General features: G+C 66.9%; 1 protein-coding gene across 1 annotated transcript; it reads left to right on the top strand.

Moving 5' to 3' along the window:
* Positions 1-2,897: 2,897 nt before the first annotated feature.
* CHRD (chordin) lies at positions 2,898-10,856 on the top strand (the record flags this gene model as incomplete). The annotated part of the gene is made up of 23 exons (XM_084267358.1): positions 2,898-3,027; positions 3,469-3,572; positions 4,135-4,261; positions 4,705-4,842; positions 4,926-5,043; positions 5,848-5,944; positions 6,049-6,190; positions 6,265-6,405; positions 6,890-6,972; positions 7,063-7,210; positions 7,300-7,406; positions 7,496-7,612; positions 7,702-7,858; positions 7,966-8,207; positions 8,299-8,412; positions 8,679-8,879; positions 8,970-9,063; positions 9,187-9,243; positions 9,337-9,440; positions 9,626-9,728; positions 9,831-9,985; positions 10,135-10,228; positions 10,390-10,856. The coding sequence occupies 23 exons, from the start codon at positions 2,898-2,900 to the stop codon at positions 10,455-10,457; spliced, it is 2,841 nt and encodes a 946-aa protein (XP_084123484.1). The 3' UTR covers positions 10,458-10,856.
* Positions 10,857-16,165: the final 5,309 nt, after the last annotated feature.

Below are 16,165 nucleotides of genomic sequence, written 5' to 3'. Positions count from 1 at the left end.
TGCCGGTGCCAGGCCTGGCTCCGGAGCGCCCCAGAGCTGCCTCTGTACAGGGCGATGCCGGCACACACGTGGGGGTGCTGAGAAGCAGCTGGTGGGACCCGGACCCCTTCCCAGCACTGCCCCTGGCTGGCACCACCTCCCCCCCCCCCCCCCCCCCCCCCGCCCCCCCCAGGAACCTCTGGGGCTCTGGCAAGCTTCTCTCTGCCCCTCGCCTGGGGACACCCCTTGGCATTTTGAGGGGACAGCCAGGGCTGCGGATGTGGGAAACCCAGGCACGGCTGGGGCATCCATTTCCTCCCTGTCTGCATGTCCCCACGTCCCTGGGCAGGAATGCCTGGCACCATCCCACCCTGCCAGGCCCCATGTCAGCACACCGCCCTTGCAGCACCCCCCCCTCCCTCAGGCTGCCACCCCCTGCCTCAGTTTCCCCCCACTCTGAGGGCCACAGCCGGGCGGACTCTCCATCTCTCCTTCCTTTCCCCGGGAAAGGGGAGGGAGCTTCCTCCACCACTTCCCCACGTCCCGCGGCTGAGCCAGGAGACTGTGACGAGCTCTGGGTGCGCGGAGCCAGCGCCGGATTCCTGGCACCGTCGGGGCAGCTGGGAGCCATCACCCGCCTCCTCAACGCGCAGCCCCGCTCGCGTCCTGCTGTCCCCCAGGGCCGCTGCCGTGCTGCAGCGGGCACCGTGCAGCGACGCTGGCACAGGCACGCAGACCCCAGCCCTCCCCTGCCTGCCATGCTGCCAGACCCCGGGACACCCAGACTGAGAGGAGGGGACAGGTTGGTGGCACCACCCGGGGCGGGGCGGGGGGGGGGGGGGCACCGGGATGGGGGGTGCCACACTGCCAGGCACGGCACCCACTTGCAGAAGACACAAGCGTTGGGCACAGCCGCGCCTGGGGGATGCCCGGGGCCCTGGCAGTGCCCCAGCCCTGGCAATGCCAGTGAGCCATCCCGACGGGGGAAACCCGGCTGCTCCTCGCTGCCCGGTGCCAGCTCCTGCCAGGATGTCTGGGCAGGGCCCCAGCACGGCCAAGCCCCCGCGACCCACTGCCCTCCCCAGGAGAGGTGCCCGCTGCGTGGGGACACGTGCCAGACCGTGGCAGGGAAGGGGACGGGGGTGACTGTGGGTGAGCCAGGGATGGGCAACCCCATGCAGGCTGGCATCAGGGGCACGGGGCAGTGGGCTGCAGCCCCCCCAGGCGCTTGTCGGGCTGCGGGGAGGCCCAGGAGGAGCCTTCTGGGGAGGCAGGGGCCTGTTGTGCTCCAGCTGTGCCGTGTTTCCCTAGCTACACCGTGCAGCTGGCCGGGTGTTTGTACCGCCCGGAGTTGATTTTGGCAGCTCTGCGCTTCCCCCTCCTCCCTTCCCCACCCGCCTTCCCCTGCCTGGGCGCCTGCCCGCTAAGCACCCGCCACCCAGCACCCCCCCTGCCACCCTCGGCAGGGGTGGCACAGCAGGGACACGGGTACCACATGCCAGACCTGCTCCCCACCACCATCCCCCATCCACACAGTGCGTGCCTCAGTTTCCCCAGCTGGATGATGCTCTCCCCAGGCTTTTCCATGGTGTCTGCTCACGGCCCTCACCAGTCTGGGCACACAGGGTGAAGAGCAGGACTGGTGCTGGGTGCTGCTCTCTCAGCCTGCTCCCCAGCTGCCCCCTCCCTGGGCAAGGGAAACCAGGCATCCAGGCTCCTGACCCCCCAGGAGCCTCTGCCTCCCTTGGGCAGGAGCCTGGGGTCCCATTCTGGAGCCTTCCTCTGCCCAGGGTGGTAGCAGCAGGAAGGATTTGGGGATGTCAAGGGCACAAGCTGTGGGGTACATGCAACTTTGCTGGGTGTGGTGTGGATTTGGCAGGGGAACGTGCTTTGGGGGCCTATGCTCAGAGGTGCTGAGTGGATGGCGGATCTCTATGTCCTGGGGAGGGGCTGGGTGAGACGGGAGAGGTCTGCAGGTGGTCCATGTGCCACAGGGGGCTGTGTGGATGGCCAGGACCCTGCAGTGCCCCATGTCCTAGGGGTTCCCGGTAGCCTGTCAGGGCCTGGGTGGAGGAGTCCTCAAGGTGTCCCATGCCTGGGGACCCCAATGAGCCCTAGGAGGGGAGTGAGGATTTGATGCCTGAAAGTGGGCTGTGTGGAGGGGCAGCCCCCAGAATACCCCATGCCCTTGAGATGCCCCATGGCAGGGCAGAGTATATGGATGGAGGGGAGCCATTTGAATTGGGGTGTCCCACAAATGCCTTATTCCAGAGGGGGTTATGTGGATGGGGGGGCTCCTGGGAGGGTCATGTCCTGGGGGAACACGTGGATGGGGGCGTATTGTGTCTGCCCAGTGCCCAGGAATACCCCAAGGTGTCCTGTATCCTGCTGGATGTTGGGGGGGTGGGGGGGAGGGGTAGGGCGGGTGTCCCCAAGATGTCTGAAGGATGTGGATGAAGGCATCCTTCTGGTACCCCGTGGCCTGGGGTTGGTATGAGAATGGGGATGCTCTATACCGGAGGCACCTCGATCCCGGGTGGTGGGCGAGCAATGAATAGGGGGAGGGGGGCTCCCCAGGACACCCCAAATCCGGGGGTACCCCAGACCCGGCAGGGGAGCTGCGTATCCCGGGGTTCCGCAGGCCGGCCGGTTCCCTGCGAGGGTGTCAGTGCTGGGACCCAGGAGGGGGGTCGGAGCGCAGCGGGGGTGCGTCCCCCCCCCGGCCGGCCGCTGCCTGCGCCTCATTAGCGGGCCCTTTGTTTGCACAGGGCTCGCAGCTCCCGCTTGCCCATGCCGCCGCCTATAAAGCGGAGCCGGGGCCGGCGGCCGGGCAGAGGCGGCGGCGGCAGCAGCGACAGGCAGCGCCCGGCCCCCCCTCCCCGCCCCCGGCCGCCTGCCTGCCCCGGCCGGCCGGCACCATGCGCGCCGCCCTGCCGCTGCTGCTCGCCCTGCTCCCGCTCCTGCTCCTGCCCGGCCGCGCCGCCCGCCCCAAGCTCGCCCTGCCCATCCGGCCCGACACGGACCCGCTGCCCCCCGGGGGGGCGGCAGGTAGGAGCCTCCCACCCCCCCCCCCCCCCTTTCCTTCCTTCTTTCCTTCCCTCGCGGCCCCCCCCCCCCCCCACCTCCTCCCCTCTCCGGACACCCCCCGTCCTACCCAAACCGCCGCCGCACCCCCCTCTTCGTGCATCTCTCTCCGTGCATCCCCTCCCCTGCCACCCGCACCCCGTCCGTGCACCGCATGCCTGCACAGCCCCTCCTCCCTGCCCCCCCCGGGGTTTCCTGCACCCCGAGACCCGCTCCGGCCCCCGCCCCCCCCTTCAGCCCCCCCCAGCTGGCCGGGACCGGCACCGGGACCGGCACCGGGAGCGGCCGCCGTGCCCAGCGGGCGGAGGGGCGGTGCCGGCCGCTGTCCGGGGCTGCGGCAGGGGGGTGCCTGCGGCCCGGAGGTGACCGGGGGATGGGTGGGTTGTTCGGGGGGTGTCTCGGCAGGCTGTGCTTTCGGGGGGCACTTCTATGCCTTGGAGGAGACGTGGCACCCGGACCTGGGGGAGCCCTTCGGGGTCATGCGCTGCGTGATCTGCCACTGCGAGCCGGTGAGTGCCCCGGGACCCCCCTTTCCCCAGGGGAGCCCCCAGGGTCCGGCCCCGCTGGGGAGGGGGCTGGCGATTGGGGGGGCGGGTGGAGGAGGTCGACGCCTTCATTCTATACATACATACACCCTCGCCCTATGGAGAAGGGGAGCGGGGATCTCTCCAGCCATCTGGACACCTGGATGTCCCCCACCCCCCGTGGGACTGGGGAGGAGAAGGGGGGGGCTTAAAGGATCAGGCTTCATTCCTCTTGCTCGGGGATGGTCCCCGGCCTCTTCCCTCCCCACTCGCCCCCCTCCGAACAGCCCCCCGAGGCCGGGGCTGGAGGGGCCGCACACAGCTGGGCAGGGGGAGGGGGGCTGAGTTTGGCTGCCGTACAGGCAGCTGGGGGCTGCGCAAGGTGTCCGGGCTGCCCACGGGGGCTCCAGATGGGCCGGGATGGGGAGGAGGAGGACGGAGTTGGGGGGGAAATGGGGGGAGCCGGGCTGTGCCGGGAGCTGGAGCGGGGGAGCGGGGAGCGCACCTTGGCACGGCTCTCCCGGGCTCACCCCCTTCACCCCCGCAGCAGAGAAACCGGCGGGGGAAGCCAGCGGGGAGAGTGAACTGCAAGAACATGAAGCAGGACTGCCCGGTGCCCACCTGCCCCCGGGCCACGCTGCTGCCCGGGCACTGCTGCCACACCTGCCCCAAAGGTGAGGCTGGGGGTGCTTCCCTGCAGGGACACCCTCCTGCAAACACAGGGTCCCCCGTGGGCACGGGGAAAGGGGCACTGAGCACATCACACCCCCAAAATAGGGCTGTCCACTTTGGCTTTGGGGTTTCTGGTGCCCTTGGGGGCTGCCTGCGAGTGCTGGGCAGGGGGAAGCCCTGATGGGCACAGCCGTCCACGAATTCCTGGGAGGGGAGCAGAGAGTGTACACAGAGCTAAGCACCCTGCCCACCTGTCTGCCTGCATCCCGTGTGCCCCCAGCACCTCAGCACACAGCCCCACCGCAATTTGCAGGGCTCATCTTGGTCTATCTCAGGGTGGTGGTGGGGGGGTGAGGGGTGTTATTATTGCCCCCAAGCTCTTGAGCCCAAGGACCCTTGTGAACTGGTCTCCTCCCCTGTGCCTACCCCATACCAACCTTGCCAGGCCCTCCGGAGAAGAACTCTGCACCCCCTTTCGACACCTTCGAGTACTTCCAGGACAAGGAGGATGACCTGGACAAGCCCTACAATGACCGCTCCTACCTCAGCTCTGAGGGGCTGGCCCGTGACGATGCCCGCACAGGTGAGTCACATGCCTGGGTGGGTGGGCAGCAGTGGCATTGGGCACCTCCAAGCCCCCTGCCATCATTGGCATCCCCTCCCCAGAGTTCGTGGCATTATTGACCAGCGGCCCAGAGCCATGGCATCCGACGTCCAGCGCGGTGGCCAAGGCTCGCTTCACCTTGCTGCGCTCCTACCTGCTCTTCTCCATCAGCTACGAGCGGTGAGTCCTCCCCCCCCCCCTCCCCCCCCCCCATCCAGGCTGGCACACCAGGCACCCCACGGCTGAAGGTGGGAGGGGGATGCGGTGATGCTCGTGCCTCAGTTTCCCTTCTGATGTGCCCCCGCGGTGCCACAGTGTTCCCTTAGCAGGGCAAGAGACTTGGGGAATGGGGGCAATGTGCTGAGGGTCTGGCGTGAGCGGGGAGCCGGGATTTTCGGCACACCCACAGCGCCGGCCCGGCCTCACCCCTTCGCCTCCAGGTTTGGAGCGGGAACAAATGGGAACAGCTCCAGGGCTCCGCAGAGGACTTGGGCGCAGCGGGGCAGAGGCGCCGCGCTCCCCCACGGGCTCTGCCGGCCAGCGCCAACGGGGCGCTGCCGCTGGTGCCCCCCATCCGTGCCTTGGTGTCCTCCCCGGATGCCCGCCGGCGGCAGAGCCTCTCCTCTCCCTCCCTCCTTGCCGCTCCGGTTTCTGCTGCGCTTCCTCGCTAACCGGCCCCTTTGCATAGTAAAGTGGTGACTAATTTCCAGCTCCAACGCGGGGAGCCAAACTGAGCCGAAAATGCTCCTAATTTACAGCCGGGCCCAAGAGTTTGGCGGGTCCTGCCCCGCTGCCTTTCCCGGTAGGGACCCCCCCTCCTGCGCGGTGCCAGCTTGGGGGGCCGGGGAGCCCAGGGGACCTGTGCCAAGCTGGCACACGGTGGGACAGCAGGTCTTGGACAGCCCCATGGGTGGTGCCAGGGGAGGGGGTGCTGGGTCGGGGGGGGCCTTGCTCACTGACCCCCCCCACCCTGGGTGCCCACAGGCTGGGGCGGCCGAGCCGGGTGCGGTTCAGTGACCCTGAGGGCAACGTGCTGTTCGAACACCCCGTGCAGAAGAGCGCTGCCCCCGAGGATGGCATGGTGAGAGGATTGGGGAGGGTGGGATGGGGGGCACAGCTGTGCCCCTTCCTCTTCAGTGTGTGCGGTGCCCCCCGGACCCTGCCCAGCCCTGCCCTCTCCTGCAGCTCTGTGGGATGTGGAGAACGGTGTCCAAGGCCAACGTCCAGTTGCTGCACGGGGAGCAGCTCCGTGTGTCCCTTGTCACCCGGGCGCAGCCCTCTGGAGAAGTCCATGGGCACATCCTCAAGCACCGGGCACTCTTTGCAGGTAAGGCTGGCACCTGTGTGCCTACCCATTGGGTGCCCCTTGGGATGCCCCTCATGGTCCCTCTCCCCACTCAGAGACGTTTGGTGCCATCCTGACCTCGTCGGACCCCGCTCACCTGGGTGCTGGTGGCATGGCCATGCTGACGCTGAGTGACACTGAGAACAATCTGCACTTCATCCTCATGGCCCGGGGGCTGCTGGAGCCTGGCATGGGGGGTGAGGGTGGGCATGGGCACCCTCTGGGGCCTGGTGCTGCCTGGGGAGGGCTGTGTAGGACTTTGGTGGGGGGTGCATAGTGTGTGTGTGTCTGTCTCAGAATGTGTGGGTCAGTGCCTGTGGGGTCAGGGCGGTGTGGGGGCTGCATGTGGAGCTCAGTGTGGGTATAAGGGCCATGTGTGGTGTGGGGGTTGGGTGGGATTTGGGGCCTGTGGGGCTGGAGAGCGCTGGAAGATGTGGGGTACAAGGTACAGAAGGATAGGGATGGGGTGTGGGTTGGGTGGAGGGTTTGGGGGGGGTGAATGTGGGTTCATGGTGTATGTGGGAGCCCAGGCATACAGGACAGGGAGCTGGCAAGCAAGTGGGGGGGGGTAGGGCTTAGTGGTTTGGGGGTGGTGGGCATGGAGGGTTTTGTGGGTTTGGGGGGCAGACAGTAGTTCCAGGCCCCCAGTCTAGCAGGTCCAACCCCCTCTGCCATGCCCAGAATCCCCCTGGGTCCCACTGCGGGTTCGCATCCTGCACCAAGGCCAGACGCTGCGGGAGGTCCGTGCCAACATCACCATGGAGGTAAAGCCGCCTGGTTCCCCGCGTGCCCTGGCAGCCACAGTGCCAGCTGTGCAAGGCTGAGCTGCAGCCCCGTGCCCCCCTCCCCGGCAGGACCCCGACTTCGCAGAGGTGCTGAGCGAGCTGTCTGCCCGTGAGCTGCAGTGGCTGGTGCAGGGCCAGCTCCGCATCGTGGCCGAGACGGAGGGCCGGCACCCACGCCAGCTGGTGGGCACCATCACCACCCGCCGCAGCTGTGACAGTGAGCATGGGACAGGCACCCTGGGGTGCAGGGGGGGTGGCTGTACCCCCCATGCCAACCTTCCCTGTGCCTCTCTCCCTGGGCTGAAGCAATCCAAAGCGTGCTGTGTGGAGCGGATGCCTTGCTGCCCACCAAGACAGGAGCTGTGGGCTCAGCCAAGCTGGCACTGCATGAGAACGGCACCCTGGAGTACCAGGTAAGCGGGGGGTACCTGCCTCCCTTCTGGGGGTGCAAGGGGCATCTCCCCTCCTGACTCGATGCTGCCTCTTGGCACCATGCCCGCAGGTGCAAGTGGTGGGCACTGCCAGCGAGGTGGTGGGCATCACACTGGAGACCAAACCCCGGCGGAAAAGCAAGAGGAACATCCTGTTTGACATGACACCCAGCTACAAGGATGGGCTGGTGAGCACTGGGTGCCACTGGGGGGAGCATGGCATGGGGGTTTTGGGTGAGTCCCTGTCCCAAACTGCATGGTCTCCTGCCGGTGACAGGCCCAGGGCACGTGGCAGAGCCCCAGTGCCCGCGATGCCCACATGCTGCTGCAGAATGAGCTCTTCCTCAACGTGGCCACCAAGGACTGGGTGGAGGGAGAACTGAGGGGACAAATCATCTCCCTGCCCTACAGTGGGCTGCTCGTACGCTATACAGGTACCCAGGGGACACTGGGAGTGGTAATGGGGGGGTAGTGGGGCAGCCCCCACTTTACACATAGCCCCTCCCACCCTCCACTTCCCATGACCCCTGTCTGTGTGCAGAGATGCCTGTGGCGCTGGCGGGACAGCTGGTGTCTCCCCCCGTGGGCAGTGGGGCTGGGGGACACGCCTGGCTGTCCCTGGATGAGCACTGTCACCTGCACTATGAGATCTCAGTGGCAGGGCTGGGCCGACCAGCCGACGGCACCATCAGTGCCCACCTGCACGGGGTGGCCGAGCTGGGCGAGATGGGCACCCGTCCCCACCAGCACAAGCGCCTGCTCAAGGGCTTCTACAGCAGTGAGGTGAGGTGGGCACCGCGTTGGGGCACCCTATGGTGGGGGCTGGGTCAATCCTCATGCCCATCCACCCTGTGCTCCTCTCTCTCTCCCCCAGGCTCAGGGGGTGGTGAAGGACCTGGATGCCGACCTGCTGCAGCACCTGGCCCAGGGCACTGCTTTCCTGCAAGTCAGCACCAAAGCCCACCCCCACGGGGAGATGAGGGGACGGGTATGTCTCTACCTGGACAGGACCCCCATCCCCACCACTGCCCAGGGTCTCCAGCCAGGTGACACTGCCCAGAGTGGGATTGGAAAGGGACGGGATGGAGGGCATGCCATGGCACAGTCCAGAAGCCCAGTGTGGTGTGCTCTGTGGTTGTGGGTGCTTAATCCATCAGGTCTGGCCATGGAGGACAGCTGGGCATCAGCAGGGGAAGCACAGGGCTTTGGTGGTCCTGCCTTGTGCCAACAGTCCTGCCCCATGCCCCCACCCAGGTGCACATCCCCAACCGGTGTCACGCAGGAGGGACACGGCTAGCCCCGGGGGACACCGAGGTCTCTGAGGGGACCAAGACCAGGGACCTGGAGCAGCTGAAGAAGGACCCCAACTCCTGCTTCTTTGAGGGGCAGCACCGGGCACATGGCACCCGCTGGGCACCTGACTATGACAAGAAGTGCTCCATCTGCAGCTGCCAGGTACGGGTCAGGGTGGAGGGCAAGCTGGGGGGGCAGGACATGTCAGCCCTGCTCCCCCCCCGTAATGTAGCCCATATCTGCTGCCCCTAGAAGCGCACAGTGATCTGTGACCCCATCCTGTGCCAGCCCCTCAACTGTACCCGCCAGGTGCACCCTGAGGAGCTGTGCTGCCCCATCTGTGAAGGTACCTGGGGTTTGGGGGGTCCCAGGCAGGGAGCTGGGGGAGTGGGGAGGTACATGGGGGGGTGGTGTGTGAGCTCCCTCTGAGCCTATGCACGTCTGTGCCTGGCCTCCCTCTTCCTTGCAGAGAAGAAGATTGGGAAGGAAGAGCTGAAGCTGGAGCGGGCACGGGACAGCAGCGAGGGTGAGTCGCAGCAGGTACAGTCTGGGGGTGCAGGTCCTCCCCTGGCCTCCCCACCGGGGCTGGGCCTACCTCCTCCTCCTCTTCCTCTCCCAGGCTGTTACTTCGATGGGGACAAGACCTGGCGAGGCTCTGGCACCCGCTGGCACCCTGTCGTACCCCCGTTTGGCCTCATCAAATGTGCCATTTGCACCTGCAAGGTGGGTACAGGTCCCTGTCTCCCCCCAGACCCCCAATCTGCTCTGAGGTCAGAGCTGCCCCAGCACTCGCAGGTGCCCTCGGCTGCTGGGCACTGTAGCGGGGTCTCACAGCAACAACAAGGGGGGCACATGCCTGTGTATCAAACACCCCCTGCTCTCTGTGAGACCCCCCACGCTCCCCACAGGGCAGCACAGGCGAAGTGCACTGCGAGAAGGTGCAGTGCCCACGGCTCACCTGTGCCAACCCCGTGCGTGCCAACCCTTCTGACTGCTGCAAGCAGTGCCCAGGTACCTACACCCTCTGCTCCTGACTTCTGCTTTCCTGGCACGGCCCCTGTGTGCCACAGATGCTGCCATAGGCTGGCAGCCTCCCAGTGCCCTTTCCCACAGCCCCTGAGAAGGGTGTCCCCGAGCTGGCTGACACCATGCAGGCAGACGGGCCCCGGGCATGCCGTTTCGGGCGTCGCTGGTACCTCAACAATGAGAGCTGGCACCCCTCTGTGCCCCCCTTTGGAGAAATGAAGTGTATCCTGTGCTGGTGTGTGGTGAGTGTGCCAGACCTGGAGCAGTAGTGGAGGTGCTAGTCCTCAGTGCTTCAGGGATGGGCAGAAGAGCATCCCTGGGGCCACTCTGCACCCTGAAGAGCTCCTAGTGCCCCCAACCCAAGTGCTGAGCTGCCTTTTCTGCCTCACAGTCAGGGGAGACACACTGCCAGCGTCAGGAGTGCCCACCGGCTGCCTGTGCCAGCCCCAGCAGGAGGGACAACCCTTGCTGCGCCAAGTGCCGGGGTGAGTGTGAGCGCTCACACGGGGTCATTGCTCCCCTAAATGCCCTGCTCTGGCCTGGGCACCTCCCCAACTTCCCCCGGGTGCCAAACCACAGCTGGGGTCAACCCAAGCACCCTCCTGGCACCCACTGTACCCCTCTCTCAGCCCTGCTTTCCCCACAGTCCCCGATGCCCCCTCGGATGCGCGGGAGAAGGTCCATGATGCCAGGGCAGAGGTGTGGAGCCGCTGAGCAGTGACCGCTGCCCAGAGTGGGGCAAAAGCGCAGTGAGGCCTGGGTGGCCGTGTGAGGGGGGGATCCCCACCACCCATGCCCCCCGCGCAGGGCGGGGGGCACAGAGGAGCACGGTGGGATGGACACGGCTGGGTGCCCAGCCTGGGCACCCTGTCTGGGCATGGCTGCAATGCCAGGGCTGCCCTGCCCACTCATGGTAGTGGCTGGGCTGGCAGAGGCTGGGGTACCCGCTACCATCCCTGTCCGAGCCCCCCCAGGCCAGCAGGCACAGCGGGCATCAGGCCCACCCTGTACATAGTGTAAAATCCCTCCAGCCCCCGTCTCGCTGCGCCTGCCCTGGCCTGGCCGGGCTCGTCACGTAATTTATGGGGGACGGGGGGTCCCGATGTATTTATTAAAACCAGAAATATTGCCCACCCGGCTCCCTGCCTCTTCCTGACAGCAGCAGCCTGTGCTGGGCTCTGTTGGGATTTGCAGGCCCTGGCCTTGCCGGTTTTGGGGGTGCGCAATGCTGTGGGGAACTATTTGGGGGGACATGGGGCATGGGAACTGCTGCTGGGCTTGGGGGCACCCATGGTGGGCTGTGGTGTGGTGCATGTAGGGTAGCACTAGAGGGGACCAGCACAGTGACCTGTGCCCACATCTGCGGCTGCAGTGCCAGCCCTGCCTGCCCCTATGGCTGGGCAGGGACCAGGTGTCCCCTGTACCTCTACCGTGGCATGAAGAGTTCTCCTCGGCCCTGTGCCTGCAGCACCCGCAGTGAGCTGAGTGCCCAGGGATGGGGTGTCACACAGCTGCCCATCCCAGTGCCAGGCCCTGTGCTCTGGAGCAGGGCTCCCCCAGTTACCCCAGTAGAGCTGCATTGGGACTAGCTGGCACCTGCCCTTAGGCCCCCAATCTGGGGGACTGGGGCACCTCTAAGGACATTGCTGCTGTGCTGGAATGCACTGGAATAATCAGGACAGCACCAGAGCTGTACTGGGCTATACTGGAACAGTGCCAGAGCTGTAGGGGAAGTAAACTGGACTCTACTGGGACAGCACTGCTGTCCTGGGACAGTGTTAGCCTATGCAGTCACACGGGACTGGGCTGGGGGAGTGGGAGGGCAATACGAGGATGGTACTGGGGCATACTGGGCTGGTGCAGAGCTCTGGTGTCCTGCCCGGTGCACGGCCATGCGGGTGCCTGTGCCAGCAGGGCCTCTGTGCCCGCGGTGGCCTTGCGGCGTGCTGGTGGCCTGCGGCTGGACACGCTGGTGGCAGCAGGCAGAGCGTGTGTCCTGGCACGGGGCTGCCCCTCCGGATGAGCGTCCCAGCTGCCACAGGGCACTGCCAGAGGCTGACAAGCCAGGAGGGAGCTCCGTGCCTGGGGACACAATGAGCGGGCAGCCCATTTTATCACCTCCCTGCCTCAAACCGGTTCGTGTCCGGCAATGAACCCTCTCCAGCTGGCGCAGGGCATGTCCCAGCCCTCCCAGCCCTGCCATCGTCACCCACCCTTGGGGGTGCCAACGTCAAAGCGGAGGGTGGTACCCGGGCGGTGAGAACTAGCCTGTTCCCAGTCCCGCGGCACCAGCCCGGCAGTGCCACAGCTCCATCTTTCCCTGCGCCCAGTCCTTGCCACAACGGTGCCACACGGTGCCCCGGGGAAGAGCTCAGCCCTGCCAACCGCCCCGGTTGCCCGAGCCCGTGGTGGCAGTGAGACCGAGGTCCCGGCAGCCAGCCTGCCATGCCAGAGCGCCTCGCCCAAGGATTGCTGGTGCCAAATTTTGCCCGTCTGCCCCTCTGGAGAGGGCTGAGCTGCTGCTGCCCAGCAGGTCTGGCAGCGAAGAGTGGAGCCCACCTTCCTTTCGTGGGGCTGGCAGTCCCAGGGCACTGAGCGGCACCACGGTAAGGACGAGCTCCCTGCCAGCTTCGGCATACCTCTGGTGAGCCCCCACGCTGCCAAGGTGTGCTGCCACCTGTGGGTCTCCCTGTGCCCTCAATGCCAAGGCCTTGGGCACTCTGCCCTTAGACCTGACCCCCACCTGGGCATGGGCAGGATCCCAGGGGCTGGCTACCCGTAGTACCCCAGCACGGTTCTCCCTGCCCCTGCCTTGCTGCCCACATCCCACCGGGGAGAAGCCACAGGGAAGCGGGGATCAGCCAGGCCCGTGTGCCAGCGGGAAGAGGGAGCAGCATGTCCCAAAAGGCAGCTGTACCCACCGCCACCCCCCGCCAGCTTTTACCGCCCCCAACCCTCCTGCACCCACCGGCTGCCCACGAGTGCCATCCTCAGCTGGGGAACCTGTGGGCAAAGGCCGGGGGCGGACGGGACCCCGCGGCAGGGCAGAGCCCCTTGGCCGGGTACCCCCTGCCCGGTGCTCGGCGCTGGCTGCCGGGGTCGGGCGCTGCCGCCGGAGGCGGAGCGCGGCCGGTCCCTCCCCCGGGCAGTGCCCCGGGCCCGCCCCGCACGGCCCGGGAGGAGCAGCGGCCGCCGCCGTGGGCACCGGCACCGGCACCGGCACGGCCAGGAGCGGCGGCGCCGGCGGCACCATGGCCTCGGACAGCGAGGCGCAGCGGGCGCTGCAGTATGAGCAGACCCTGGTGAGTGCGGCGGGAGCATCGAGGGGAGCACCGGGCACCTGGGGGGCACCGGGGGGCACCGGGCACCGCGGGACACTGGACGGCAGCGGGGGGGGGGCACTGGGCACGGTGGCGCATCTCAGGGAGATGGGCGGTTTGGGGGTGCTGCCCCACTCGGGGGGCTGTACCGAGAGCTCTGCGGTGTCTGGTTTTGGGGTGCTACTGACGGGCTGTGGCTGAGCAGGGCACTGGGCCAGGGGGGGTCACTCTGCAGTGGAGGAGCCCAAGTGACCCCCCCTCCCCCAGGGCAGGACTTTTGTAGGCATCTCATCTCCCCCTCCAAAAAGACACCCTCGACACTGGGGGAGGCGGGGGTATATCACCCCAGTGAGGGTCTGAGGGTCACCCCGCCCTGTGGGGGCTCCCAGAGGCACCGCCCAGGCACCCTTCACCCCCTGCGCTTTGTGTCCCCAGCCCTCTGTCCCCAAGATAGCGTATCTCCCCCGCCTGCAACCTTAGTCCCATGTTTACAATTCCTTCCTATCCCATGCCTCCCCGCTGGCACCCAGATGCCCAGCTGTTCCAGGGGTGTCCTCCCTCCCCACTGTGCCCACAGCCCCTCCACTGCCTGCAGCCCTCGGACATCCCGAGCAAAGGTGCTTCTCCCTTACCCTCTGCTTGGGACGGTGCCCGGGATGGCTCAGTAAACGGGTACTTTGCCCTGGGAAAGGCATTCAGACAGGCAGGGCCAGGGAGGAGAGAGGGGAATGGGGGGGCTGAGCTGCTGCAGGATACCCATGCCCAGGGCTGCCCAAGTTTGCTGAGAGCCTGAGCCAGTTGCTGCAAGAGGGGCCAGCCCCACTGAGGCTTGTCCACCTGGCACGTGGGCACAGAGCAGCATTAGGGCACTGCTGTGCACCAGCACCCTCCACATTATCTTTCTAAGCATGCAAAGCTCCTGCCTGGGGTCCCTGGCAGCGCCCACCCCAGGCTGTCCCTTCCCTGTCGCTGCTGGGTGGCTGCAGGGCACCAGCTGGCCATGGGAGCCCTGGCTGTGCCAGCATCTCTACGATCTTATCAGTTCCATGGTGCCTCCTGGGCAGGGGTGAGCCAGGGAGCAGCTGGGGGCACAAGCAGGGGTGTGTGGCACCGTCCAATGAGAGCTGCAGGGTGCCTGTTCCCCCCCCCCCCATCACTGGACTGGCCCTCTCAGTGCTGTGTCTGCTGTGGGTGTGCAGAGAGGCAGAGCTGGGCAGCGCGGGGCGGAGGAGCCTGCGGGCAGCGTGGGAGAGGAGAGGCACATTGGGCTGGCATCAGGGCAGCCTGGCACTCTGCTGGCAGACTTTGGCCTCCTCTCCTCCGGGCGGGGTAGGGCCTGTGCTCCAGGCACCCCAGGTCACCCATCCTTGTGGCCTCTGGGCTGTGGTGAGGCTCATGAAACCGCCTGGAGCTCATGGGTGAGGCTGGGTGCGGGCTCCTGCCCCACAGTCTCACGCCTGGCTTTTGGGAGCCGCCTGGGCACTTGTTGGCAGGGAGGGAGGGGTGCCCAGCCCTCCCCACTGCATCCGAGCCACCATGGACACCTGCCAGGGGGGTCAGGATCGAGCCTGAGCCCACCACAGGCTGCTCCAAGCTGGACCGCCCTGGGGATAGCCCTGGGAGCCGCTCCTGCTGCCCGTGCCCGAAGATGGGGTATTGCAGCCAGGCTGCAGGGCTGTGCCCAAAGAGCCCCGTCCCCACGCCACGTCCTTAACCCGCCCCAGATTTCACCAGTCCGGAGGTGTCACAGCCATGGTGCAACTGGGACCTGGCACAGCCCCAGCCCTGGAAGTCTCCCCACATCACAGCTGTCCCTCCCTGGGGACACCACACTGGGAAAGTGCCCGTGAGAACCCCCAGGGTCAAGGGTGAGGGGTGCACTCCAGCCCCAGTGCCCCCCACATGCCAGGCTGCTGTGGCGGGAAGCAGAGGGCCCCCAGGGTAGGGGGGATTAAGCTTGACAAACTGCCCTTGTTCACTGTGGAGCCGCTCAGGGCGATTAGAGCCTGGCTAAGACAGGCAGCGTGACACAGCACACCCCCCACCCCCAGCCTCCACCTGCCTGCTGCCAACCTAGGGGACCCCTCCCCCCCCCTCCCCCCCCCAATTTTAAATATCGCCCCACCAGGATCACGGTTTGGGGGGGGAATGTTGCCTGGGCCAAGTGGAGGTGGGCATGGAGCTTGGTGCTATGGGACAGGGTGGCACGGGGACACGGCAGCACCAGATGCCAGCACCCGCCATGGGCACAGCATCGCCTGGGCGCAGCGGGCACAGTGGCCTGGCATGGCCAGGGGGCTGCGGCGCAGCCGGTGCCTGCAGCACAGGAGCCCGGGACTGACATAGAGGCCTTGGCCCGTGCCCGTGTCCCCGGGTGCCCCCCGCCAGCTCCCCCCCACTCCCCCCCCCCCGTGCCCGCTCCCTGCCTGCCCGGCACTGTGATTGTTCAGCTGCTTCGCGGCGGAGGCCGGAGTCCTGGGGCTGTTTGTGTTTCAAAAGGCCTTTGTGGAAAAATAACCCGAGCGGGAGGAGGAGGAGGAGGAAGGAGAGAGCCCACCACAGCCCTATGGCTGTGCCAGGGCTGCAGGCACGGCGGCTGGGGCTGCCTGACCTATGCCCCCCCCTCCCCTGGGTCCCATGGCCAGCCTGTGGAGCCGTATCATGGAGCAGCAGGGTGGCACAGGGGCAGTGGGGTGGTGTGGAGTGGCATGGGGCAGTGGGGTGGCACGGCCCCTTTGCTTGCATCCCCATAATTACAAGGGAGGTGGTGGCAAACAGGGCAGAGGGGGAGCAAAAAAATCCCCATCCATCCCCTCCATCCAGACCAGATCCCTGAGACTGGGCATCCTTCCATGTGCCCCAATCCGTGGGCACAGCATGCCAGCCTCTGGCATAGCCCCAGGAGGTGGGTATGGAATGGATTTGGGGGGCAGTCACCCTGGGGGTGCCCCAGTCCCAACCAGTGCTGGCTGTGGGGCTGCAGCGGGGCTGGGGGAGGCGGGGGCTTGGCAGGGGGACAGTGCTCCTTGGGGTGCCGGCCCGTTTCGCCTTCCAGAGGAAACAAGCTTCCCCCGAAGGGAGCCTTTGAACGCCGGGCCCCGT

Source organism: Gallinula chloropus (genome assembly GCF_964237585.1).
Source record: "Gallinula chloropus genome assembly, chromosome: 8".
Lineage (NCBI taxonomy): Eukaryota > Metazoa > Chordata > Aves > Gruiformes > Rallidae > Gallinula > Gallinula chloropus.
This window is presented reverse-complemented; position numbering and strand designations above follow the sequence as displayed.